This window comes from Cetorhinus maximus, chromosome 25 (assembly GCF_964194155.1).
Source record: "Cetorhinus maximus chromosome 25, sCetMax3.hap1.1, whole genome shotgun sequence".
Taxonomy (NCBI): Eukaryota; Metazoa; Chordata; class Chondrichthyes; order Lamniformes; family Cetorhinidae; genus Cetorhinus; species Cetorhinus maximus.
In genome coordinates this window covers 12,032,732-12,058,446 of record NC_135903.1, presented here as the reverse complement: position 1 = coordinate 12,058,446, position 25,715 = coordinate 12,032,732, and the positions used below count along the sequence as shown (strand labels likewise).

Here is a 25,715-nt window from a genome sequence, read left to right as displayed (position 1 = left end):
ATGATTGAATTTTACATTCAGTTTGAGGGAGAGAGGAGTGTGCCCGAAACCATGTTTTTAGACTTAAGTAAGGGCAATTATGAGGGCATGACAGCAGAGCTGGCTAAAGTGAATTGGCAAACTAGGTTAAGGGATAGGTCAATAGAGGTGCAGATGTAACCATTTAAGGGGATATTTCAGAATAGATACATTCCAAAGAGTAAGAAAAAGTCCAAGGGAGGACACACCATGCATGGTTAACTAGAAAGGTTAAAGATAATATCAAACTTAAAAAAAAAAGTATCTAATTATGCAAAAACAGGTAGAAGGTCAGAAGATTGACAGAATATTAGGAACAACTAAGAACGGCTAAAAGATTAATAAGGAGGGATTAGAGTGTGAGACAAAACTGGTCAGAAATATAAAAACAGATAAAGTTTCTATAAATATTTTTTAAAAGAACAGAGTTAACAAAGTGAGCATTGGTCCTATAGAAAGTGAGCCTGGAGAATTGATAATGGAAAACAAGGAGATGGCAGATGAATTGAACAGATATTTTGCATCAGTCTTCACTATAGAGAATACAAATAACATCCAGGAAGCAGCTATAAATCAGGAAATGGAAGGGAGGGAGGAACTCAGGAAAATTACAATCACCAGGAAGTGGTACTGAGTAAATTGTTGGAGCTGCAGGCTGACAAGAGCCTGGGTCCGGATGGAATTCATCATAGGGTCTTAAAAGTGGCTAGTGAGATAGTTGATGCATTGGCTTTAATTTTCCAAAACACCCTAGATCGGGAAGATCCCATTAGATTAGAAGATAGCAAATGTAACTACAGGCCAGTTAGCTTAATACCTGTCATAGACAAAATCTTAGAAGCTATTGTTAAAGAAGTTATGGCAGGGCACTTGGATAAGTTCAAGGCAATCAGGCAGATTCAACATGGTTTTGTGAAAGGGAAATCATGCTTAACCAACTTATTGGAGTTCTTTGAGGAAGTAACATGTGCTGTGGATAAAGGGGAACCAGTGGGTCTACTGTATTTAGATTTCTAGGAGGCATTTGATAAAGTGCTACATCAGAGGTTATTGCGTAAAATAAAAGCTCATGGTATACAGCGTAACATATTGACATGGATGGAAGATTGGCTGGAAGATTGGCTGGCTAACAGGAAGCAGAGAGTGGGCATAAATGGGTTTTTTTCAGGTTGGCAGGATGTAACGAGTGGTGTACTACAGGGATCAGTGCTGAGACCTCAACTGTTTACAATTTATATAAATGAGTTGGATGAAGGGATGGATGGGTTGGTTGCCAAATATGATGGTGACACAAAGATAGGTAGGAAAGTAAGTTGTGAAGAGGACATAAGGAGGCTACAAGAAGATATAGATAGCTTAGGTGAGTGAGCAAAGATCTGGCAAATGGAGTATAATGTGGGAAAATGTGAAATTGTCCATTTTGGCAGGAAGAATAAAAGAGAAGCATATTATCTGACTGGTGAGAGATTACAAAGCTCTAAGATGCAGAGGGATCTGGGTGTCCTGGTGCATGAATGGCAAAAGGCTAGTATGCAGGTACAGCAAGTAATTAGGAAAGCTAATAGAATGTTATCATTTATTGTGAGGGGAATTGAATACAAAAGTAGAGAAGTTATGCTTCAGTTATACAGAGCACTAGTGAGACCACATCTGATGTACTGTGTACAGTATAAGTCATCTTATTTAAGGAAGGATGTAAATGTGTTAGCAGTTCAGAGAAAGTTTACCAGGCTAATATCTGGAATGGGTGGGTTGTCTTATGAGGAAAGGTTGGACAGGCTAGGCTTGTATATCTGCTGGAGTTTAGAAGAGTAAGAGGCGACATGATTAAAATCTTTAATTCCTGAGGGGTCTTGACAGGGTGGATGTGGGGAGGATGTTTCCCCTTGTGGGAGAATCTAGAACTAGGGGTCACTGTTTAAAAATAAGGGGTCGCCTATTTAAAATGGAGATGAGATTAAATCATTTCTCTCTAAAAGTTCTGAAAAGGTGTTGGAAGCAGTCTTTGAATATTTTTAAGGCAGAGCTGGATAGATTCTTGGTAAGCAATAAATTATCAAGATTAAGCGAGATGCAGATTTGAGGTTACTATCAGGTCAGCCATGATCTTATTGAATGGCGGAGCAGGTTTGAGGGGCTCAGTGGCCGACTCCTGCTCCTTCTTCTTATGTTCGTATGATTTGGAATAATATTTTGTATGAAACAACAGAGACAGAAGGTAATAAAAGCAAAATACTGCGGATGCTGGAAATCTGAAACAAAAACAAAAATTGCTGGAGAAACTCAGCGGGTCTGACAGCATCTGTGGAGAGGAAGACAGTTAACGTTTCGAGTCCATATGACTTGAGGGTGGTTCAGAGTGATTAAATGGAAATTAGAACTGTTTAAATGATTGAATCTGTCTTTGGAATGTACAATTTAACAATAAGAGCAGGAAAAGGATGAATGATAAAAGCAAAAAACTACGGATGCTGGAAATCCAAAACAAAAACATAAATAAAAATAAAAATACCTGGAAAAACTCAGGTCTGACAGCATCTGCGTCGAGGAATACAGTTAACGTTTCGAGTCCGTATGACTCTTCAACAGAACTGTTAGGCTGTTTGCATATTTTTGATTGTATTGCTAAACTCTGATTGAATTGTTCTTTGGTAACACAATTACAGACTCCAAATCATCTGCCTGTATTAGTCTTTGTTAACTGTAGTTCAGGATGTGGCTATTGATTGTGTATTGATGGTCTATTGATGTAACCGTGAATGGTATATTGATCATACTGATTGTATTATAAATGGTCCGAGTTAATTGCTTTTACCAAGTATGGGAGGAGAAGTCCTGGATACCAGAGCTGGAGAGGGATATAAAGGGCTCCTCCTGAAAGGGTCCAGAACACAGGTGTACAGGTTCACAGAAGAAAGAAGATTGAAAAGAGAAGAAAAAAAGCAGAATAAAGAAGTCAGAGCAGGACCAGAACAACCATTGACTTGTGACCAAGCTGCCCCAGAAAGTAAAGGCCACATGTGACTCGTAAACTCTTGTCTTCTTGTTAAGTATTGCTTTGTTACTAAATAAATCCTTTTACTTTTGGTGTAACAAATTTACTATCTGCCAGCTTTTTGTCTTGTCAAGAACTCAAAAAAAGGTTCAAGTAATTTACAGAAGCATAAAAATGGGCACAGTCGGATAGGACAAGACTCACAACATCACTAATAACAAAGATTCTCTGGTCATTATCTGGACATTGCTGTTTGTGAGAGCTCGCTGTGTGAAAATTGGCTGCCATTTTTCACACATTAAAAAAAGTGACTCACTTCAGTCTCACTTCATTGGCTGAAAAGCACTTTGGGGTGTCCTGAAGTTGTGGAGTTGCTGCAGAAATGCAGAGAACTTAGAATGTATTTATATAGCGACTTTTGCAAGAGAAACCAAAGTTGTAGCTGCGAAAAATGACCAAGAAGCACCACCTCTTGGAGGTGGGGGGGAGGTGGGAAGAAAATCATGAAAAGGGGGAAAATGACAAATATGTACAAAGATTACAAGAAATTTCAATGAGAACAGGGAATAAAGGACTCGAGTATTCAGCATAATTTTAAAATTTAAATTGAAATACATCTGACCAGCTGGTCTTTCCCCTGAGACAGAATTCACTCGCAAACAAAAACATAGAAAATATTTAATTAAAAGACTTTTAAGCACAATAGAGATATCAGAAATACAGCATCGTGCAAAACTTTAAGATATAAATTCACACTATTTATGTTCCCCCATTTGTTTTTCAAATGGTACAAGTCACTCCAATCACAAGCACGCTCTGCTCCCAATCATCCCTTTCTCCATTTTGAGTCCAGTAAATCACTTAATTTCTGCGGTCAATAATGGTCCTCAGATTAAAAACATTCTTCCCTTCCGCAAAGCAACAACAAGTTCGCTGGTTAAAAATCAGCGGCTTCTGGGAGAAAAATGCATGTGAAATGTTCCTCAAGGTAGCTTGTTGAGAATGATCTCAATCGCCTTGGCTGCTCACTCTCCCCAGCTCTGAACGAGGGCATTTCTTTCACTCCATCTTTTCCATCAGCTTTCTCACTGCCCTCCTGGAACTGGCACACTTGCTGTTAATCACGGCGGTAAAGTCACATCCCCTCCCACACACAGAAGTAACGTAATCTGAAACAGAATTAAACAAATAAACCATTTATTTCTCAAACTAAGAATTCACTTCCACCATCCCCATCACCTACCCTGAAGGACCCTGACTCTTGCCGGGGTAAAGTGCCATAGGTACTAGCACTCTGCTTTCCCAAGTGGCCAATCTTTTCTCATGAGCCTAGACATGACGTCAGTGGGTTATACAACCAGAAGGGTATGACAACCAACCCACACAACAACATCTGAAGTCGCTGAACAGTGATCAGGGGCAGGAACTCAGGCTGATTGCCCCTCTCTCTAACCCAGTGGGTCACTGGACAGTGATCAGGAGCAGGAACCCTGGCTGATTGCCCCTCTCTCTAACCCAGTGGGTCACTGGACAGTGATCAGGGGCAGGAACCCTGGCTGATTGCCCCTCTCTCTAACTCAGTGGATCACTGGACATTGATCAGGGGCAGGAACTCAGGCTGATTGCCCCTCTCTCTAACTCAGTGGGTCACTGGACAGTGATCAGGGGCAGGAACCCTGGCTGATTGCCCCTCTCTCTGACTCAGTGGGTCACTGGACAGTGATCAGGGCAGGAACTCCAGCTGATTGCCCTTCTCTCTAAACCAGGGGTCAGTGGACAGTGATCAGGGGGAAGGCACTCTGGCTGATTACCCCTCTCTCTAACCCAGTTGTAATGAAACTAATTGTGATTTTTCAACAGAAAATTAATTTCAATATTTTCCAAAAGAAAGAATCCTCACTTTACAGATCAAAGGGCAGAAGAAGCAGGTTCTAACTCAGGGTAGTACACTGTGAACCAGCCTCAGAACAACTGAACAAGGGTCTTCACTCACATCTATCATCGCTAAAATCATTAACAGTAAACTAAAGGAAGGTAAGTGATTGGCTGGTGAGAATTTTCTCTTTCTCTTTTATCTAAACTGGGGAGTTTTAATCGGGGTTAGGATAACATTCATTGAAATAATAAGAACATAAGCACAAACAGGACTAGAGGCATTCATTAAAATGTAATTAAGAAAATAATGAATTAATTAAAACACAATAAGGATGGCACGGCTGGTGATGTGTTGCAGTGTAGTACGTGATGGACACCCACGTGATCCACGGCAATAACGTCTGCAATGTCTGTGGCTTGAAGAATCCAGCTCAGAGTCCATGATACTGGAGGCTGAGCTTCGGACACTGCGATGCATCAGGGAGGGGGAAAGTTACCTGGACACTTTGTTCCAGGAAGCAGTCACACCCCTGAGGATAGAGTTTTTTGAGTTGATCCGTAGTCAAGGACAGGAGGGTGTGGCTGTGAGTGAGGTAGGCACGGTGATCGAGAAGATAGAAGCAGGGAAGCCTCAGCCTTTGCAATTGTCCCAACAGGTTCGAGGTTCTTGGCAGATTGTATGGACGAGAGTGAAAGCCACGGGGTGGATGAGCGAGCTGACCACGGCATCGATGGACAGGAAACCATTCAAATGGGGGGTGTAAATAGGAATGTAGTGGTAGTAGGGGACAGTGTAGTCGGGGGGGGGGTGGCCCCAATTCCAACCCAGAAGGCTGCGTTGCTTCCCCGGTGCCAGGGTTCGGACATCTTCTCTGAGCTGGAGAGGAACTTGCAGTGGGAGGGGGAGGATCCAGTTGTCATGATCCACGTGGGTACCAATGACATAGGTAGGACTAGGAAAGAGATTCTGCTGAGAGAACATGAGCAGCTAGGGAGCTAAGTTAAAAAGCAGAACCACAAAGGTAATAATCTCTGGATTACTACCAGTGCTGTGAGTAAATTGGTGTAGGGTAAATCAGATCAAAGAGTTAAATGCATGGCTGAAAGATTGGTGTGGAAGAAATGGGTTTTGATTCCCGGAGCACTGGCACCAGTACTGGGGAAAGTGGGAGCTGTACCATTGGGACAGTCTACACCTGAACTGTACTGGGACGAGTGTTCTGGCGAGTTGTTTAACTAGGGTGGTAGAGACTAAACTAAATAGTGGGAGGTGTGGTGGTGGTGGAGGAATCGCATTAGGGAACATGTAGTAAAGTTAAGAGAAAGGGTAAGGCGACAGAGCAGTTAGCGACATGGGTAAGGATAACCATGAGTGTGGCAGGAAGAGACAGAGCATCTAAATTTAAGAGTACACCAGTAGATAAGGCCTGAGTTTGTGAGAATGGTAAAAAGTCAGAATTAAAGGCACTGTATCTGATTTTATGCAGCATTTGTAACCAAACGGATGAACTGATGGCACAGATAGAATTAACTATGTATGACCCGATAGCCATTTCAGAGACATGGTTGCAATGTGACCCAAGGCCTAAATCTCAAGGCTTTTTGACATTTCGGAAGGACAGGAAGCTAGGAAAAAGGTGGTGGGGTAGCTCTGTTAATTAAAGATGACATTAGAATAGCAGTGAGAGATGACCTTAGTTCAGAAAATCAAGATATAGAAGGTGGAGGAAAGAAATAGCAAAGGTAAGGAGTCACTAGTAGGAATAGTTTATAGGCCCCCGAACAGTAGCTACGCTGCAGAACAGAGTATACAGGAAGAAATAGCGGGGACTTGTAAGAAAGGTACTGCAATAATTATGGGCGATTTTAATCTTCATGTAGATTGGATAAATCAGATTGGCAAAGGTAGTCTGGAAGATGAGATCATAGAGTGTATTCGGGACAATTTCCTAGAGCAGTACATTTTAGTGCCAATCAGGGAAGAGGCTATTTTACATCTGGTAATGTGTAATGAGACAGGATTAATCAATGACCTCATAGTAAAGGAGCCTCTAGGCAACAGTGGTCATAATGTCACAAAACTATCATATCTTTCACAATATTATTCTGGGATATTGTAAGGTAGGCTTTATGTATGTGTGGTTGTGTGTGTGGCTGATTTAATTAAATTAGAGACAGGTAGACTGCAATGTTGAAATTATGAAAAGAGTTTGTTGTAAAAATGCATTTGAAATGCTAATACATGAGCTAAGTAAAGGGGAACTTCCTTTTTTTAGATAAGGGGAAAAGTTGTTGGATTTTCAAAGAGACCTGATTAGGTTTTTACAACCTGCAAGGTAAATAGGACAAGGTTATTACGTTTATTTTTCCCAAAAATGCTGGCCATAATGAGAACATGAAATATTTTTATATTATGGGAAAAGTAACTTCCAAAGACATGAGGGAACAATGGGATTTACAAATCAAAGAAGGAGAAATATATTTAAAGAAGGATGGAAGGCTGTGTGGGGTGTGGCTTTGTGAGATCTGAAAGGTATACCATGTGAAATAGACTTGGGGGGAAAGCTTCCAACCACTTTGCAGAAGTCTGCTGTTCCAGTAACCAGCGTTGTGTTAAAAGCCTTTGAAATTCCACAGCCAAGTGGATGCTTGTGGTAACCTTGCTGGATTGTCTCTATAAATTTAAATTCCATTTTGGATTGTTGCCTTAAGGAGAGTGTGTATTTTGGGGTCTGGTTAATTAGGAATTTTGGAAAGTGTTATAATATTAAGTAACTGTGTAATTGTAATCTTGTGTGTGTTCAAGTTTTTTTTAAAATAAATGTTTTAATTTAATTTTTAAAATCTCTAAAGGGGGTAGTGGACCCATTACTTCTGAATTCAGTGCACAAACCTTCTTGTAATAAATACAAATTGCAGAACCGTTGTAATAATGTGGCCAAGTTTCCCTTGTGGATTTGGTCAGCCTGGCAAATACCACCTGCCGTATCATTTCTATAGCATGATAGAATTTCACATTCAGTTTGAGGGTGAGAAGTGTGTCTGAGACTAGTATTAAATAAAAGCTATTACAAGGGTATGAGGAGAGAGTTGGCTAGAGTGAACTGTGAAAATAGGTTAAAGGTAGGGCAAAGAGAAACAGTGGCAGACATTTAAGGAAATATTCCATAACTCTCACAGATATATTCCATTGAGAAATAACAGGAGCAGGAGTAGGTCATTCGGCCCCTCGAGCCTGCTCCGCCATTCAATTAGACCATGGCTGATTTTCTCCTTAAATACCATTTTCCTGCACTATCCCCATATCCCTTGATATGTTTAATATTCATAAATCTATCAATCTCTGTCTTGAACATACTCAATGACTGATTCTCCACAGCTCTCTGGGTAAAGAATTCCAAAGATTCACCACCCTCTGACTAAAGAAATTCCTCCTCGTCTCAGTTCTAAATGGCCGGCTGCTTATTCTGAGACTGGTCTCCCAAGTTCTAGACTCCCCCAGCCAGGGAAAACACTCTACGAAAAGGATGCCACATGCGTGGTTAACTAAGGAAGCTAAGGATAGTATCAAATTGAAAAGCGTACAATTCTGTAAAGATTAGTGGTAGGTCAGAAGATAGGACAGATTTTAGAAATCAACAAAGAATTACTAAAAATTAAAATGGAGGGAGAAATTAGAGTATGAGAAAAAGCTAGTTAGAAATATAAAAAAACAGGTAGTAAGAATTTCTACAAGTAAAAAGGAAAAGAGTAACTAAACTAAGCATTGGTCCCTCAGAGGGTGTGGAATGGGGAATCGATAATGGAAAAACGAGGAAATGGCTGAAGGTAGAACAGATATTGTGTGTCTGTCTTCACTGCAAAAGACACAAAAAACATACCAGCAATACTTGAAAATCAAGAGGTAAAAGGGAGGAACTTAAAACAACCACAATCACTAGGGAAAGGGTACTGGGAAAGATATTAGAACTAATGACTGACAAGTCCCTGACCTGACGGCCTGCATCCAAGGGTCTAAAAAGAAGTGGCTGCAGAGATAGTAGTGGATTGATTGTGATCTTCCAAAATTCCCTAGATTCTGGAAGTGCCAGCAGATTGGAAACTCACAAATATAACACTCTATTCAAGAAAGGAGACAGAAAACAGGAAACTATAGGCCAGTTAGCCTAATATCTGTCATAGGGAAAATGCTAGAATCTATTATTAATGAGGTAAAGCAGGACATTTAGAAAATCATAATACACTCAGGCACAGTCAACAGGCACAGTCAACATGATTTTGTGAAAAATAAATTATGTTTGACAAATTTATTAGAGCTCTTTAAGGAAGTAACAAGCAAGGTGGATAAAGGGGAACCTGCGGATGTGGTGTACTTGGATTTCCAGAAGGCAATCAACAAGATGCCACATCAAAGGTTACCACACAAAATAAGGGCTCAAGGTGTAGGGAGTAATATAGAATCATAGAAAGTTTACGGCACAGAAAGATGCCACTTGCCCATCATATTTGAGCTAAGGGTTTATACTACCCTTTCAGACAGTGAGTTCCAGACCCCCTACTACCCTCTGGGTGAAAACATGTTTTCCTCATCTCTCCTCTAATCTCTACCAATCACTTTAAATCTATGCTCCCGTCACTGGACTCTCTGCTAAAGTAAATAGGCCCTTCCCATCCACTCTATCCAGGCCCCTCACAATTTTGTACATCTCAATCAAATCTCCCCTCAGCCTCCTCTGTTCCAAGGAGAACAACCCCAGCCTCTCCAATCTTTCCTCATAGCTGCAATTTTCCAGCTCTGGCAACATCCTCATAAATCTCCTCTGTACCCTCTCTCATGCAACTACATCCTTTCTGTAATGAGGTGACCAGAACTGCACACGGTACTCAAGTTGTGGCCTGACTAACAAGTTATACAGTTTCAGTATAACCTCCCTGCTCTTATATTCTATGCCTCAGCTAATAAAGGAAAGGATTCCATAAGCCTTCTTAACCACCTTATCGACCTGTCCTGCTAGATAAAGTATTATATCAGATGCATATTTCCAGCCTTTATGTGGCTCGTCCACGCATTTAGCCTACCTCCTGTGAAACATGGGGAAGGGGGTGTTAAAGGATCTAATAGGGCAAAAGCAAAAATGCTGTAGCCGCAGAGCCAACCAAATTGAGGATAAAAACAAAAAGCTACTGCGGATGCTGGAAATCCAAAACAAAAACAGAATTACCTGGAAAAACTCAGCAGGTCTGGCAGCATCGGTGGAGAAGAAAAGAGCTGACGTTTCGAGTCCACATGAAGGGTCGTGAGGACTCGAAACGTCAGCTCTTTTCTTCTCCACCGATGCTGCCAGACCTGCTGAGTTTTTCCAGGTAATTCTGTTTTCAAATTGAGGATGGGATCGAGAGCTGAGTCGAAGTCCGTTCAGATTGACAAGTAGATAGAACTCTAATCATTTGAAATGCGTTGATGACCATAAATGGTGATAAAAATGACACACAGCTTTATAACAAAAAACAAAAAAAAGAATTAAAATAAAACTGGAATAAATTATGCACTAAGTGAAGCTAAAGAAAAGAAAAGAAAATAAAGTCAGGCGAAATCAATCGTCCATAAAAAAATTTGTTAAACTTGTAACGCTAAGAGCCTGAGGAGTCTGGACGTTGGTTGGGCGAAGTTTTCGAAGTTATTCTTAGAAATGTCATGAACGACTTATTCTGTTTGTTCCAGTTTTCTGGCAAACTGACCACAAAACCAAAATATTTCACATTCCAACCGCCAGTTAGGGTTTTGATTTTATCTGCCAAATGTTGGAACGTCTTGACTTTTCACCCCAGGCTTTCTGTAAGAAGTTGTCATTATCCTCGAATCTCATTGTAACGTCTGCTCCTGATAGAGCGTCTCCTTTACAAGCGATTACATCTGGTTGGAAGAGTTATAGGTTCTAATACATGGTTCCACGCAGCCGTGTTTAAAGTGCTTTATCTTTGAGAAGGTGCAGACTTTTTTTAGTGTGTGTGTCGATGTCTCTCTCCTTGCATTTTTCACGTACAGGCAGGCGGTGGCCGGGAAAGGTGCGAAATGGGTCTCGTTAACTGTATGAGGTCACTTGCATTTAATGACTTTTGCAGGCCTGCCAAATGATAGATATATAAAAAAATATCTGCTTGGGGAGGCTTTGTACCTGAGCGGGGTTCGGATAAAAAAGATAAAAGCAAAAAAAAAAAACTGCGGATGCTGGAAATCCAAAACAAAAATAAAAATACCTGGAAAAACTCAGCAGGTCTGGTAGCATCTGCGGAGAGGAACACAGTTAACTGTGTTCCTCTCCGCAGAGGCTGCCAGACTTGCTGAGTTTTTCGGATACAAAGAGACTGTTTAAAACAATTATAACATGGCCAGCGGTTTGAAATAGAGTCATTATAAAAAATATAACGCCCTGATAATTTAACGCAGCCCACTTATTAAATCCCTAAGTCACATCCGTTAAGAGATATTCCGCTATTTCGGCTGCTGGTTGTTCCCAGGGTCGAGGGTCCCATCCCGACCACCCATTCCGAAGCGTGTTGGCGGGGACATGTTGAATTACATTCAGTTTGTGAATCTGACATCTACTTTGATCCAAATCTCCGCCACTATGCAAAAAGGAAGTCTTCAGAAGTTAATTTTAGTGATTCCGTTTTCTTGGGTATAGCTATGGAATTTGTATGTCTAAGTTGGGCAATCCCACGCTCCCATTTCTCGCTTTGGAATACAGAAGACATCCTTGTAATGTTCTTAGTCGCTTTTTTAAAAAAATAACGCCATCGGGATCAATTAAAGTGTTTGGGGATGGTTCCATAAGAATTAATTGATAGTAAAAACGAGGGATAAAATAGGTTCTTAAAATATCAAAACTCTGTGATGGTTTAAGAGAACTTAACATTAAATTATCAATCTAGGATTGAAGTTCAGTGCTCCAGGACTCTTCCCTATCCCAACACAGGGATTGATCTTCGCTCCAAGATATTCTCCTGGTGTGATGTACTTAAGATCGTCTCCTTTGATCTTCCATGGGCTCTTATTACTGAAGTAGAATGTTTTGTCCTTAGATGACATATAAAATCCAGCTGGCTTTTTAACACTAATTTCAAGTCCGGGTTTATGACAAAATTTCTCGGGGTAAATAGGTTTCTCGTCATACCCGTGTGAGGGTCGCTTAATGAAGCGATATCATCAGCTAAGGCTAGAGACCGTCATTGAGCCAGACCCCCGGAGTCACAATTTAATCCAAAATCGACTCCATGGCAATGTTGAAAAGTACTGGTGACCAAGGGGTCCCCTTGTTTGATACCTTTCTTTATTAGAATTGGATTTGTTTTTTTCACTTTATTCATTTCTATTATGGTAGGTGCCTCATTATATAGATTATTGATCAAATTAACAAATTTACCATTAATTCCTAGCCGTTGACACCTTTTAAATATCAATTTATGGTCTATTGAATGCTTTGGCTAAGTCTATAAATACAACTACAACAATGATCTTTTTTTAATGTCTTTTAGCGAATTTAAAGTATTTTTTTAAAATTGCAATGTTCTGGTCGCATCCAGAAGAACCAAGTGTAATTGCCATTTGCCTTTTATTTAATTCTACAGCCTTAGGCAATTTATTCCCTATAACCTTCGTAAATAGTCTTAAAATTATGGAGACAATTGTTATTGGTCTCCAGGTTATCTAACTTTTGAGGGCCCTGGGATCAGATTTCGGGATTAACACAGTCCCACAAGTTTTAATAATATTTGGAATAATTCCTGATTTTAGCCAAATCACAAACATATTAAGACAATAATCTGGGTTTTTAAACCATTCAAATATTTAAAATCCTTAACTGTAATCTTATCAGGTCCAGGAGCCATATCTTTTATAGATTGGTCAATAACAATTGAATAATTGTGAATTATCGGCCATCCTAGTGCATTTGGAGAATTTACTTCTGTCTGCCTTATTCTTAGCCTCGGGTAATTTCTGTACAAAATACTCTTCCAACTTGAATATGGTAGAGGACACAATGCTTGACTTGGACTGCCCATTAATCGTCTGGCCAAACTCTTCCTATTGGCTTTATTTAGACATTGGGTTTTCTTACATTTCTGTTTCTTCCTTGCCAAACTCTTTCTGGCTCTTGTGTTTTTAAATGGTGGATTTTTATTTGCATAATTATCCTGATTAATTTTATCTAATCGCTTGTATTTAGCTCTACTTGTTTTTAGATCTATATTAATTAGCTTGTCTAGTGTCAGATTTACTATATAACTAATTTGTTCATATTTAGTGCCTCTATTGTCTTTATCTAGCAATTTAAAGGTCAAATTTGTCAACGTTAGGGGATCTGATTTATCATATTTATTTTGTACTAAGCTTGTCATAGCTACTTTGTCCCTATTTATATTAACTGCTATCTCTTTATTTATGGGACTTGTTAAAACCTACCTCGTCATCTGATGAGGACGTAGAACCTGCAGGTAAATTAACATTGATATTTATTTTCTCTAAGGCCTTAAAGCTATCTCTAAGTTTAGCCATCTCAACAGTACACTTTAATCAGAAATTTGTTTATTGGTGTTGGATGTCAATGTCTTGGCTATCGTGACATACATACAAACATATGAACAAGGAGCAGGAGTAGGCCACTTGACCCTTCAAGACTGCTCCGCCATTCAATAAGATCTGAAGAGCTGATCTGATTGGAACCTCCTGCCAAACCCCGATAGCCTTTCAGCCCCTTGTTAATCAAGAATCTATCCAGCTCTGCCTTAAAAATATTCAAAGATCCTGTTTCCACTACCTTTTGAGGAAGAGACCCTCAGAGAAAGAAATTTTCCTCATCTGTCTTAAATGAGCGACTCCTTATTTTTAAGCTGTGACCCTAGTTCCAGTTTCTCCCACAAGAGGAAACATCCTCTCCACATCCAGCCTGTCAAGACTCCTCAGATCTTAAAGGTTTCAATCAAGTCGCCTCTTACTCTTCCAAACTCCAGTGGATACAAACCTAACCTGTCCAACCTTTCCTCATGAGACAACCCACCCATTCCTGGTACTAGCCTTGTAAACCTTCTCTGAACTGCTTCAAGTGCATTTAAATAAGGAGAGCAATACTATACACACTACTCCAGATGTGGTCTCACCAGTGCCCTTACAACTGAAACATAACCCCCTATTTTTGTATTCAATTCCCCTCTCAATAAACGATTACATTCTATTAGCTTTCCTGATTACCAGCCTTTTGTGATTCATCCACTAGGACACCCGGATCCCTCTGAATCTCCGAGCTCTGCAATTTCTCACCATTTAGATAAGTTGCTTCTTTTTTATTCTTCCTGCCAAAATGGACAATTTCATATTTGCCCACATTATACTCCATTTGCCAGATCTTTGCCCACTCACTTAACCTATCTATCTATGCCACTTTGTAGCCTCCTTATGTCCGCTTCACAATTTACTTTCCTTCCTATCTTTGTGCCATCAACAAATTTAACAACCATTCCTTTGGTCCCTTCATCCAAGTCGTTGATACGAGTTGTAACAGGTTGAGGCCCCGGCACTGATCCCTGCGGCACACCACACATTACATCCCGCCAACCAGAAAAAGACCCATTTATGCCTACTCTCTGCTGCCTGTAAGCCAGCCAATCTTCTATCCATGCCAATATGTTACCCCCTACACCATGAGCTTTTATTTTCCACAGTAAATTGATGAGGCAACTCATCAAATACCTTGTGGAACTCTTAAGTACTATACACCCACCAGTTCCACTTCATCTACAGCACATGTGACTCTTTCAAAGAACTCCGATAAATTGGTTAAACATGATTTCCCTTTCATAAAACCACGTTGACTCTGCCTGATTGCTTTAAACTTTTCTAAGTGCCCTAAAATATATTTTTTGTGGCTGCAATATTCTTCCTCCAAATGGAGAAGGAGCAACATCCCCTCTTTAGACCAAATAGAATTTTTACTAAGGACTGGAAGAGATCGCCCAAGGGTAGCTATTCGTTTTCGATTCCTTAAGTCAGGACGCAGGTGGACTCAGGCCTCTCTAGGTCTTGAATTTCTTCTCACACAGACTACATTGAAAAGCCAACGTAGTCGGAGTAACACTATCTTCCTGTATACATCCCCTACATTTTGCATAGTGACATCCAATTGAGCGATACTCACCAGTCTTCTGTCATTTGTTACAGATGACTACAATCTTAGATATTTTGTGCATAGTCCTAAGATGTTTCCTAAAGCTCGTTATAGAATTTAAAACTACTTCACAGATTAAACATTTAAATTGACTACAAGGATAGGTTATCTTAGTACTATCATTAAAATCATTCTCTTGGATCTGCCTATTTGTGGTTTTAGGTTGAATGACTTACTGATTAACAGAGGCATCACCAACCAAAATATTTGATAACATTTTACAATACAAATTTTAAGTTAAATTTGTAAACTTACCTAAAGACTCAATTTCAAATTGTTGCCCAGCCTCAAAGTGTCCTCCAGTGTAATGCACTTGTCATTATAGTTGACTACAATATTCTGATCCATCTTGATAATAATTGATTATTCTCTTCCCACCCAGAAGTCCCATTTATTAGCAGATTGGAGTCAGCAAAAGATCCAATAAAGTCATTCTCAGTAGTTTGGGTTTGACGAGGCTTTGCTTAATTTCACAGTGTTTACACGTTGTGTCCACCATTCTCCAACCAGAACATCAGCAATATTTGGCAAAAGTAGTAGACGGAGAAAGTCTTACCAATACAGGGGTGTTTTTTAACCGGTTATCATCCCAACTGGATAGGACATGTCAATCAAGACCATCCAAACTATTCTTTCTTCCACCCTATGGCTCTTCGACCTGTGAAGGGAAATGGTTTCCGCAAACCATCCTTCAGGATTGATTTCACCTGTGGTCGTATTTGCCTCCCTCCAAGATCCGAGAAACCGGGAGAGACCAGGAACCAGGAGGTAGCCTGGATTACCCGAACCAATCGGACATCGAGATCCTGAAGCAACATTACCGGGGCATCATGTTGAGGTTCGACCCGTTATGGGTTAGAAAGAGGATCTGTGGACATTCACTCCAAGGTCCTTCACTTCTTCTACACCTCTCAGTATTCTTCCATTTGTGATCCTTTGCCTTGTGTGACTTCCCCAAATGCATCGCCTCACACTTCTCCGGGTTGAATTCTATTTGCCACTTTTCTACCCACCTGACCAGTCTAGTGATATCTTCCTTCAGTTGACAGTAACCCTCCTCCCTGTCAACTGCACAGTCAATTTTTGTGTCATCTGCAAACTTCTTGATCATTCCCCCTACATTTACATCCAAATCATTAATATATACCACAAAAAGCAGGGGACCCAGTACTGAGCCCTGTGAAACCCCACTGGAAACAGCCTTCCAGTCTCAAAAACATCCATCAACCACTACCCTTTGTTTCCTGCCAGAGCCCATTTTGTATCCAGTTTGCTACATTCCCTGGATCCCATGGGCTTTTGTTTTTAACCAGCCTGCCATGTGCAACCTTGTCAAAGGCCTTGCTAAAATCCACGTAGACCACATGAACTGAACTACCCTCAACAATCCTCCTCAAAAAAATTCAGTCAAGTTAGTCAGACACGATCTTCCCCTAACAAATCCAGGCTGACCATCCTTGATTAATCCATGCCTTTCCAAGTGACAGGTTATCCTGTCTCTCGGAACTGATTCCAATAATTTGCCCACTACTGAGGTCAGACTGACTGGCCTGTAATTATTCAGTCTATCCCTCATTCCCTTTTTAAACAAAGGTACAACGTTCACAGCCCTCCAATCCTCCAGCACCTCACCCGTATCCAGTGCGGAAAGTGATGGTCAGATCCTCCGCTATTTCCTCCCTCGCTTTTTTTTTTAAACAGCTTGGGGTACACATCATCCAGCCTTGCCGATTTATCCACTTTCAAGGATGCTAATCCCATTAATACTCCCTCTCTCCCTTTGTTTATTTTAGCATGGATAGAGGATTAGTTAGCTAACAATAGGCAGAGAGTATGGATAAATGGGTCATTTTCAGGTTGGTGAGCTGTTACTAGTGGAGTGTCACAGGGATCAGTGCTGGGTCCTCAGTTATGTACAATCTGTATCAATGACTTGGATGAAGGGACTGAATGTATGATTGCTAAATTTGCTGATGACGCAAAGATAGGTAGGAATTAAGCTGTCGAGAGGACATAGGAGTCTGCAAAAGGAGTTAGGCAGGTTAAGTGAGTGGGCAAAAATTTGGTAGGTAGAGTATAATGTGGGAAAATGTGAACTTGTCTATTTTGGCAGGAAGAATAGAAAAGCAGCATATTATTTAAATGGAAGGAGACTGCAGAGCTCTGAGGCACAGAGGGATCTGGGTGTCCTGGTACATGAATCACAAAAAGTTGCTGTGCAGATACAGCAAGTGATTAGGAATGCAAATGGAAGGTTTGCATTTATTGCAAGGGGAATTGAATATAAAAGTAGGGAAGTGATGCTGCAGCTGTACAGGGCCTTAGTGAGACCACATCTGGAATACTGTGTACAATTTTGGTCTCCTTACTTAAGGAAGGATATAATTGCATTATAAGCAGTTCAGAGAAGGTTTGCTGGACTAATTCCTGGGGTGAAGGGGTTATCTTATGAAGAAAGGTTGAGCAGGTTGGGCCTATACCCACTGGCGTTTAGAAGAATGAGAGGTGATCTTATTGAAACATACGAGATCCTGAGGGGACTTGACAGGGTGGATACTGAAAGGATGTTTTTTCTCTTGTGGGAGAGACTAGAACTAGGGGGCGCAGTTTAAAAATTAGGGGTCTCCCATTTAAGACTGTGATGAGGAGAATTTTTTTCTCTCAGGGATTGGTTGGTCTGTGGAATTCTCTTCCTCAGAGAGCAGTGGAGGCTGGGTCATTGAATATATTCAAGGTGGAGTTAGACAGATTTTTTTCATCGACAAAGGAGTCCAGGGTTGTGGGGCAGGGTGGTGGCAGGCAGACAGGAGAGTGCAGTTGAAGCCACAACCAAATCAGCCATGATCTTATCAACTGGCGGAGCAGGCTCGAGGGGCCTCTTCCTACTCCTGATTCTTGTGTAAAATCCACGATAAATGGCCTCTGATCACCATTAAAAATGCTCAGGAGTGTTTAAAATGCTGACTTTGCAGCTTCACATCTAATTTCTCTCAATTTCTCTTTTCCCTGCCCCCAATCCCGGGGCTTGTTTTGGGGATGATGTCATGGCAAAACCCAATGGCACCATTGGGTAACATCAGGAGGGGACTGGCAGGAACCGTTGCAATAAATATTGATGGAAACAAGAATCCTGCAGGTTCAATGAGGGACCCCAGTTTTAGGGGTCGTGTCTGGGTCAGGGATGTGCATCAGGATCATCGGGCACATCTGGGATCACACCCGATCAGCAAATGTTCCAACAACTTATATTTAAATAGTTCTTTTAAGGTAATAAAATATCCCAAGGCACTTCACAGGAACATTATAAAGCAATCTTAGACACCGAGCCACATAAGGCCATATTAGAGCAGATGACCAAAAGCTTGGTCAAAGAGATAGATTTGAAGGATTGTTTTAAATTGAGGAACTAGAGATGCAGAGGTTTAGGGAGGGAATTCGAGAGCTCGGGGCCCTGATAGCTGAAGGCACGGCGGGAGCAATTAATATCAGGGTGCTGAAGAGATCAGAATTGGGTGCGCGCCGAGATCTCCCTGTTCATGCCGTCAACATCTGTGTTCTTACACTAAATTTATATTTAAAGCTATATATGTACATAAAATAGAATTGACACTTTGCTGCAGTGCTGAAAATATCCAGCTGGGGGAGCAGCTGGGCAGTGTTCTCAGCAGCACCACCAGCAGGAATATGGTGAAACTGCGGCCTTGTTCCCTCAGCCCTTGACCAACCATAGAACCATAGAACACTACAGCACAGAAAACAGGCCATTCGGCCCTTCTAGTCTGTGCCGAAATATTATTCCGCTAGTCCCATTGACCTGCACCCAGGCCATAACCCTCCAGACCTCTCCCATCCATGTATCTATCTCACCTTTGATGGTGTAAGTGACTGCAGTGGGTAGACATATTGGCTTCTCCATGGTGGTCTTGTTGTGGGCAATGCGTTTTCCTCGAGCTGACGACCGTGCTAAGGTCTGATCCGAGAAGAAATATCCCAGGAGCTTCCGAGTCATCAGCTTTGGTTTATCCCGTGGGAGGTGAGAGAGTTCATCCAGCTCTCTGTTGGTGAGATACACACCTGATCCAGGGATCAGCTCCGACTTAGGTTTCCCGTTTGCCTGGTCAACAAGAAAATCAATGTGCGTTTATGTAGCACCTTCGATAACAACATATTCACTTTTAACAAGTTAAAACATCCTACAGTGCTTTACATGAGCATAATAAGCCAAAAACTGACATCGAGCCACATAAACAGATATTAGGGACAGACGGCCAAAAGAGGTAGGTTTTAAGCAGCCTTTTAAAGGAGGAGAGAGTTGTGGAGAGGCAAAAATATTTAGGGAGGGAATTCCAGAGCTTTGGGCCCAGGCAGCTGAAGGCACGGCCACCTATGGTGATGTGAGTAAAATCACAGATACATAAGGAGGTCAGAAGTGGAGGAGTGCAGAGATCTTGGAAGGTTTCGGGGCAGGAGGAGATGGTTGAGTGTTGTCGGATTGGGAGCCAGTGTAGGTCAGCAAGTGCAGGAGGTTACAGGTGAACTGACTTTGGTGTGAGTTAGGATAGGAATAGAAGAGTTTTGGATGAGCAAATAAAGAAGCAGCATTAACAGGAGATCCCGAACCAGTCATTTTCTTTCACATTAAACAGAAGGGGAGACTGAATGATCGTACCTCAATGGCACAAGCCCAGACCGGTGAACCATCTGGTAGGGTGTCCTTCATGGCCTTGCCCAGGGTCTGAATTTCCTGATGCCCAAGCGGACTGGTAAACCTCTCCTCCAGCCTGTTCCGAGTGATGGTGACACTGGCATCATCATTAACCTCCCTGTAAGGCTTGACAGGGGTGACAGTCTCCTCAGCAATGCGAACTGGTGGCAGACCCAGCGAAACCAGCGGTAACTTACTGTCAGACGGTGGATTCTGAGATTAAAAAAATAATACACAAATTAGCATACCACAGGGTTGGTAGTGCTAAATACCCCCAGGATGCTCAATTAATAATTTTAAATCTGTGATTGATAGATTTTTGCTGGACAAGGCGATTAAAGGATTTAGAGGCAAAGTGGGTGGCCCATCAGCCGTGAGTTCATTGAATGGCAGAGCAGACTGGAGAAGCTGAATGACCTCCTCCTGTTCCTGTATTCCTAGGACTCGGTTTAGAATCATCAACACTTACCTGGGTTTCCATATTTGACTCGAGTAGTTCAACAAGGTCCCTCAAGAATTTTATGCTCTTTTTGGATGCATCTGAAGAAAGAAAGAAAAAAAAAAACTTGCATTTCTATAGCACCTTTCACAGCCTCACAATGTCCCAAAGCACTTTATTGATAATGAAGTACTTGTGAAGCGTAGTCACTGGTGCAAATGTAGGAAACATGGCAACCAATTTGCGCACAGCAAGATCCCACAAAGAGAAATGAGATCATCATCAAATAATCTGTTTCTGTTCACGTGATGTTGATCGAGGTTAAAATATTGGCCAGGACATGCAGGAGAACTTCCCTGTTCTTCAAAATAGTGGTGTGGGATCTTTTACATCCATTTTATAGGACAGATGGGGCCTCGATTTAACATCTCTTCTGAAAGAAGGCACCTCTGACAGTGCAGCACTATCTTGGTACTGCTCTGGGATTATCAGCCTTAATTATCTGCTTAACTTTATTGAGGCAATTGAACCCACATCCTTCTGGCTCCGAAGTGTGAGTACAAACCCCTGATGAAGGTTTATCTTAAAGTAAATAAGGTGCAATGGGAAACAATGTATGTTCATTCTATACAAATAGCATTACTGATATCGAACAGCAATGAATAAACAGAACTGAGGTGTCTCAATGAAGCAGAGGCCACTACAGCCTTCAAGAGAAAATTAAATAAATATTTAAAGCAAAGGAAGATGCAGGCTGCAGGGAGAATGCATGGCTGTGAGGTTAGTTTTTGTTTTCTCTCTCCAAGGATTAGCCCTGACAGGATGGGCTGAATGGACACCTGCAGTTGTATTCGGCAACTAAATCAGCTATCATGAAAACTGCAGTACTGTCCCTGGACATTGGAGGGAAGCACCTGCCCACATAGCTCACTAGGGCTCTCTGCTGGCACATGTCCAGTACTGCAGCATTGCAATCTCAAAATCCCCAGCTGTACCTGCCTTGGCTGGGAGTGTTTGGTATGGACAGTGTAGAAGGAGATTTACACTGTATCTAACCCCATGCTGTACCTGTCCTGGGAGTGTTTGATGGGAACAGTGTAGAGGGAGCTTTACTCTGTTTCTAACCCCGTGCTGTACCTGTCCTGGGAGTGTTTGATGGGGACAGTATAGAGGGAGCTTTACACTGAATCTAGGTAGTAAATGTAGGAAATAGGAACAGGAGTAGGCCACTTGGCCCCCCCTTAAGACTGCTCCGGAGATAGTAAATTGTTCAAGCTTTTTTAAATTTAAAATTGAATTTTTTTGCTTACTTTTCCTGTCTATTTCCCTCTCTTTCTGCACCTTGTTTGACTCTAATTCATTCTATTTCTTTTTCTGTCATTCCTCTGTTTCTTTCCCAATTCTGTTTCAATGGTTCAGGAGCTAGACCGTTAGCTCCAACATTCCTGGGGTCCCAGACGCCCTATTGGCCTCACCCCACCATTTCCAGGTATTTGCGGTGAAAAAAATAATCCAGTCTGAGAGACAACATGAGAATTGAATTCATGGTGCCCATTGTGAGATTCCCAGCTCCAGTAAACTCAGGGTTGACAATGATCCTGGGTTCCAGCATGGTTACCCCTTAGTGACAGATTCACTGTGAAAGTGGGGAAGATTGTGAGCACAAATAGCAAGACCTAGATGAAAGGAATCAGCAGCACTCAATGAGTAATTCTGTTCATGTGATGTTGATCGAGGTTAAAATATTGGCAAGGACATGCAGGAGAACTTCCCTGTTCTTCAAAATAGTGGTGTGGGATCTTTTACATCCATGTTATTGGACAGATGGGGCCTTGATTTAACATCTCTTCTAAAAGAAGGCACCTCTGACAGTGCAGCACCATCTTGGTACTGCTCTGGGATTGTCAGCCTTGATTATCTGCTTATCTCACAGAATATCACCTCCTGGCTGAAATTACACTAATAAAGGTGAGCACTGTGAACTCAACATTACTTTTCAAACAGCAAAGCTTGAGAGAAGATTTAATAGAGTTGTTCAAAATTATGAGGGGTTTCGAGTGAATAAGGCAGGAGGGTTGGTAACCAGAGGACACAGATTTAAGGTAATTGACCAAAGATCCAGAGGTGGAGAGAGAATTTTCATTTTTTTTTTTTACACACTGTGAGTTGTGATCTGGAAGGCGCTGCCTGAAAGGGCGATGGAAGCAGGTTCAATAGTAACTTTCAAAAGGGAATTGGATAAATACTTGGAAGGAAAAGATTTGCAGGGAAAAGAGCAGGGGAGTGAGGTTAATTGGATAGCTCTTTAAAGAGCTGTCACAGATGTGCAGCTGAAGGGCATCTTTCTGTGCTGTATCATTCTATGATTTGGATTTCTGTGCCCCTAAGGATGTGAAAGGATTTACCCAGTGCTCCTGCCTGCAGATTCCTCATGGTGATGCCCCGCTCACTGTCACTGGACAATAGGTCATTCTCCTCCTCGAGTTTCTGTAACTGATCTTTCAGCCTCCGGTTCTCCTTCTCCAGTGCCTCGATGCGCTGCTCCCGCAAAAATACTGCCTCTGCCTGTGCCTGCTCACGTCGCTGCAGCTCCATCACCTGCTCCTGGAGTTCCTTCACCAGGTCCGCATATAGTCCCATCACCTTCATGCTATTCCCGCTGTCTAAGGCAGGAGGAAGACCATCCCCTGGGGGGGTTGAAGTTGAGACCGGAGGTAGTGGCACGCTCTCCTTCTGTAAAGGCTTGACCGGGAAGCTGGATAACAAGCAGGGCTGACGGGACCCAGTGTGGGCAAGGCTGGCTGAAGTCACAGTGGGAAAGGGGAATGGTTCACATCGAAAAGTTAGTCTGGAGGGGTCACCCCAGTGTGACGGTCTCCTGCTCAGGGCTGAATCCGAGTAACGGTGGGTCACTGGCGAGGCCGAACACCTCTGCTTCTTGGTCAATTTTTGGCCATTGTCCTCATCCTCCTCAGGGTGCAGCAGATTGAGGCGGGGTCGGCAATGTTCGGTTGGTCGAGAGGGCGATTGACTGGGACCAATCTCTGTGTCCTCAGAATGTTCGATCACCTGTCTGAGCACAACAAAGTAAAAGGTGAGGTCTTAGGCAGCATTGGGCAGGAGGTATCCACATCCCCTCATAAACACACAGGAACAGGAGGAGGCCATTCAGCCCCTCGAGCCTTCTCCATCATTCAATTAGAGCAGAGCTGGTCTGTATCTCCCCCACTTTGCTCCATATCCCTTGACACCAACACAAATTCACCTCAGGCTTGAGTGATCCAATTATTCCGAGTCCCAGAATTCCACTAGCCTTCCTGGGAAAATGCTTGCTGACTTTGCTCCTGATTGGCCCAGCATTAATTTTAAGTTTTGTCCCCTTGATCTCAAATCCCCCCACCAGAGAAAATAATCAACTACTCTTATCAAATATTTTAATTTTAAAGGCTTTGATTAGATCACCCCCCTCAACCTTCTACACTCAAGGGTGTACAAGCTGAGTCTGTACAAGCTGGTCTCATAACTTAACCCTTTTAAGCCCTGGTAACATTCAGGTGAATCTGCACTGCTCCCCTTACAAATATATCCTTCCCCAGGAGTGGAGCCCAGAACCGAATGCAGTTACTCCAGGTACAGTCCAGTCAAGGCTCTGTACAACTGAATTCACTAACTCAAAAATGATTGACCCCATTGATCCAATCTGCACTTTATAAACTCAGTGCCTGATGTGACCCCCTGCTCTTCTATTGTCCTCTTACCGGTGAGTATCTTGCTGGGGTCCAGAGCTCTGTGTTCTGCAGGTGAAAGCCCGCTCACTGTTTTGCTGCCAGGCTGGGGGTTTAGAGAAGCCAAGCTCCCCATTGACACCCCCACACCACTGCACATCTTTCTCCTGCTGCTGCTGCTGCTCCTGCTGCTGCTGCTCCTCTCCCCCACAGCCCTGCTGCTGCTCTCCCTCTGTCAATGTTACCAGCTCAGTGTAAATGGGCTCACTGGCTGCCTGTGGCCCTGCCAGCAGAGTGTTAGCCATCCAGCTCAAACTGAAAGGACAGATTCAAAGCCAGAGCAGGTCCCAGCAACTGACACTGATTCTATCAAGTCACAACACAAGCCAGGAAGTCCCGCCCCCTCTCTATTTTCATTGGCTGACAAAGCAAGGAGGCGGTTCCAGTTTGCCAAGCTGCATGCTCTTTGGTTCCAACAGCTGCCAATCAGCAAAGCAGAGGCGGAACAGTTTAAGCTGCACCAAGTTCCACTTCCACCGAGGGCACATTGGCGCAGCGGCGAACTTTATTCCCCTCTAATTGGTCACTTAGCTATCAATCAACATGAAATCCCTCCCCAGCAGGCCCGGACTTTTAGAGGTAAAGATTCCATACGGTCAGGTGTCAGAAAGATGCCAGGATTATGAACAGATGTTTTTGATATAAAGAAAACATGCAAAATATACGTGAGCGGGCAAGTGGAAGCAGATTCAATAGTAACTTTCAAAAGTTAATTCAATAAATTACTCAAAGGCGAGAAAATGTACAGAGCATAGTGGGGGAGTGGGATTAATTCAATAGCTCTTTCACAGGGCCAGCACAGACACAATGGGCCGAATGGTTCTATATCTGATCAATGGAAAACCTTTGCCTCTGGAATTTTAGACCCTGGAATTCCATCTCGAAATAACTCCGCCGCTCTATATCGTTAAGACCTTAAAACTTACCTCATCGACCAAACTTTTGCACATTTGTTAAAATATCGCCTTATGTGGCTTGATAACAAATCATCTTTGATAATGTGAGGTCATGCACTTTGGTAGGAAGAATAGAGGCATAGACTATTTTCTAAATGGGAAGAGAATTCAGAAATCTGGAGTGCAAAGGGACTTGGGAGTCCTAGTCCAGGATTCTCTTAAGGTTAACTTGCAGGCTGAGTCGGTAGTTAGGAAGGCAAATGCAATGTTGGCATTTATTTCGAGAGGACTAGAATATAAAAGCAGGGATGTGCTGCTGAGGCTTTATAAGGCTCTGGTCAGACCACATTTAGAATATTGTGAGCAATTTTGGGCCCCGTATCTCAGGAAGGATGTGCTGGCCCTGGAGAGGGTCCAGAGGAGGTTCACGAGAATGACCCCAGGAATGAAAGGCTTAACATATGAGGAACGTTTGAGGCCTTTGGGTCTATACTCGATGGAGTTTAGAAGGATGAAATTTACAGAATACTGAAAGGCCTGGATAGAGTGGACGTGGGGAAGATGTTTCCATTAGTAGGAGAGACTAGGACCCGAGGGCACAGACTCAGAGTAAAGGGAAGACCTTTTAGAACAGAGATGAGGAGAAACTTCTTTAGCCAGAGAGTGGTGAATCTAAAGAATTCATTGCCACAGAAGGCTGTGGAGGCCAGGTCATTGAGTGTATTTAAGACCGAGATAGATAGGTTCTTGATTGGTAAGGGGGTCAAAGGTTACAGGGA

General features: G+C 42.2%; 1 protein-coding gene across 3 annotated transcripts in view; it reads right to left on the bottom strand.

Moving 5' to 3' along the window:
- Window positions 1-3,677: 3,677 nt before the first annotated feature.
- LOC144667897 (uncharacterized) overlaps window positions 3,678-25,715 on the bottom strand; it is a 38,741-nt gene continuing 16,703 nt past the window's right edge. The window contains exons 1-7 of one of the 3 annotated variants that reach the window (XR_013573396.1): window positions 24,014-24,360; window positions 22,661-23,328; window positions 20,286-20,356; window positions 19,781-20,029; window positions 18,979-19,225; window positions 3,987-4,182; window positions 3,678-3,951 (exon numbers count right to left, since the gene is read on the bottom strand). Coding sequence is in view for 2 of the 3 variants with exons in the window: in XM_078529490.1 (XP_078385616.1) it covers window positions 4,073-4,182; window positions 18,979-19,225; window positions 19,781-20,029; window positions 20,286-20,356; window positions 22,661-23,328; window positions 24,014-24,285 (1,617 nt within the window). In the remaining variant the exon portion in view is untranslated. Of the gene's footprint in view, window positions 4,183-18,978; window positions 19,226-19,780; window positions 20,030-20,285; window positions 20,357-22,660; window positions 23,329-24,013; window positions 24,361-25,715 lie in introns of those variants that run through there. The other 2 variants (XM_078529490.1, XM_078529491.1) reach the window with 2 other exon arrangements.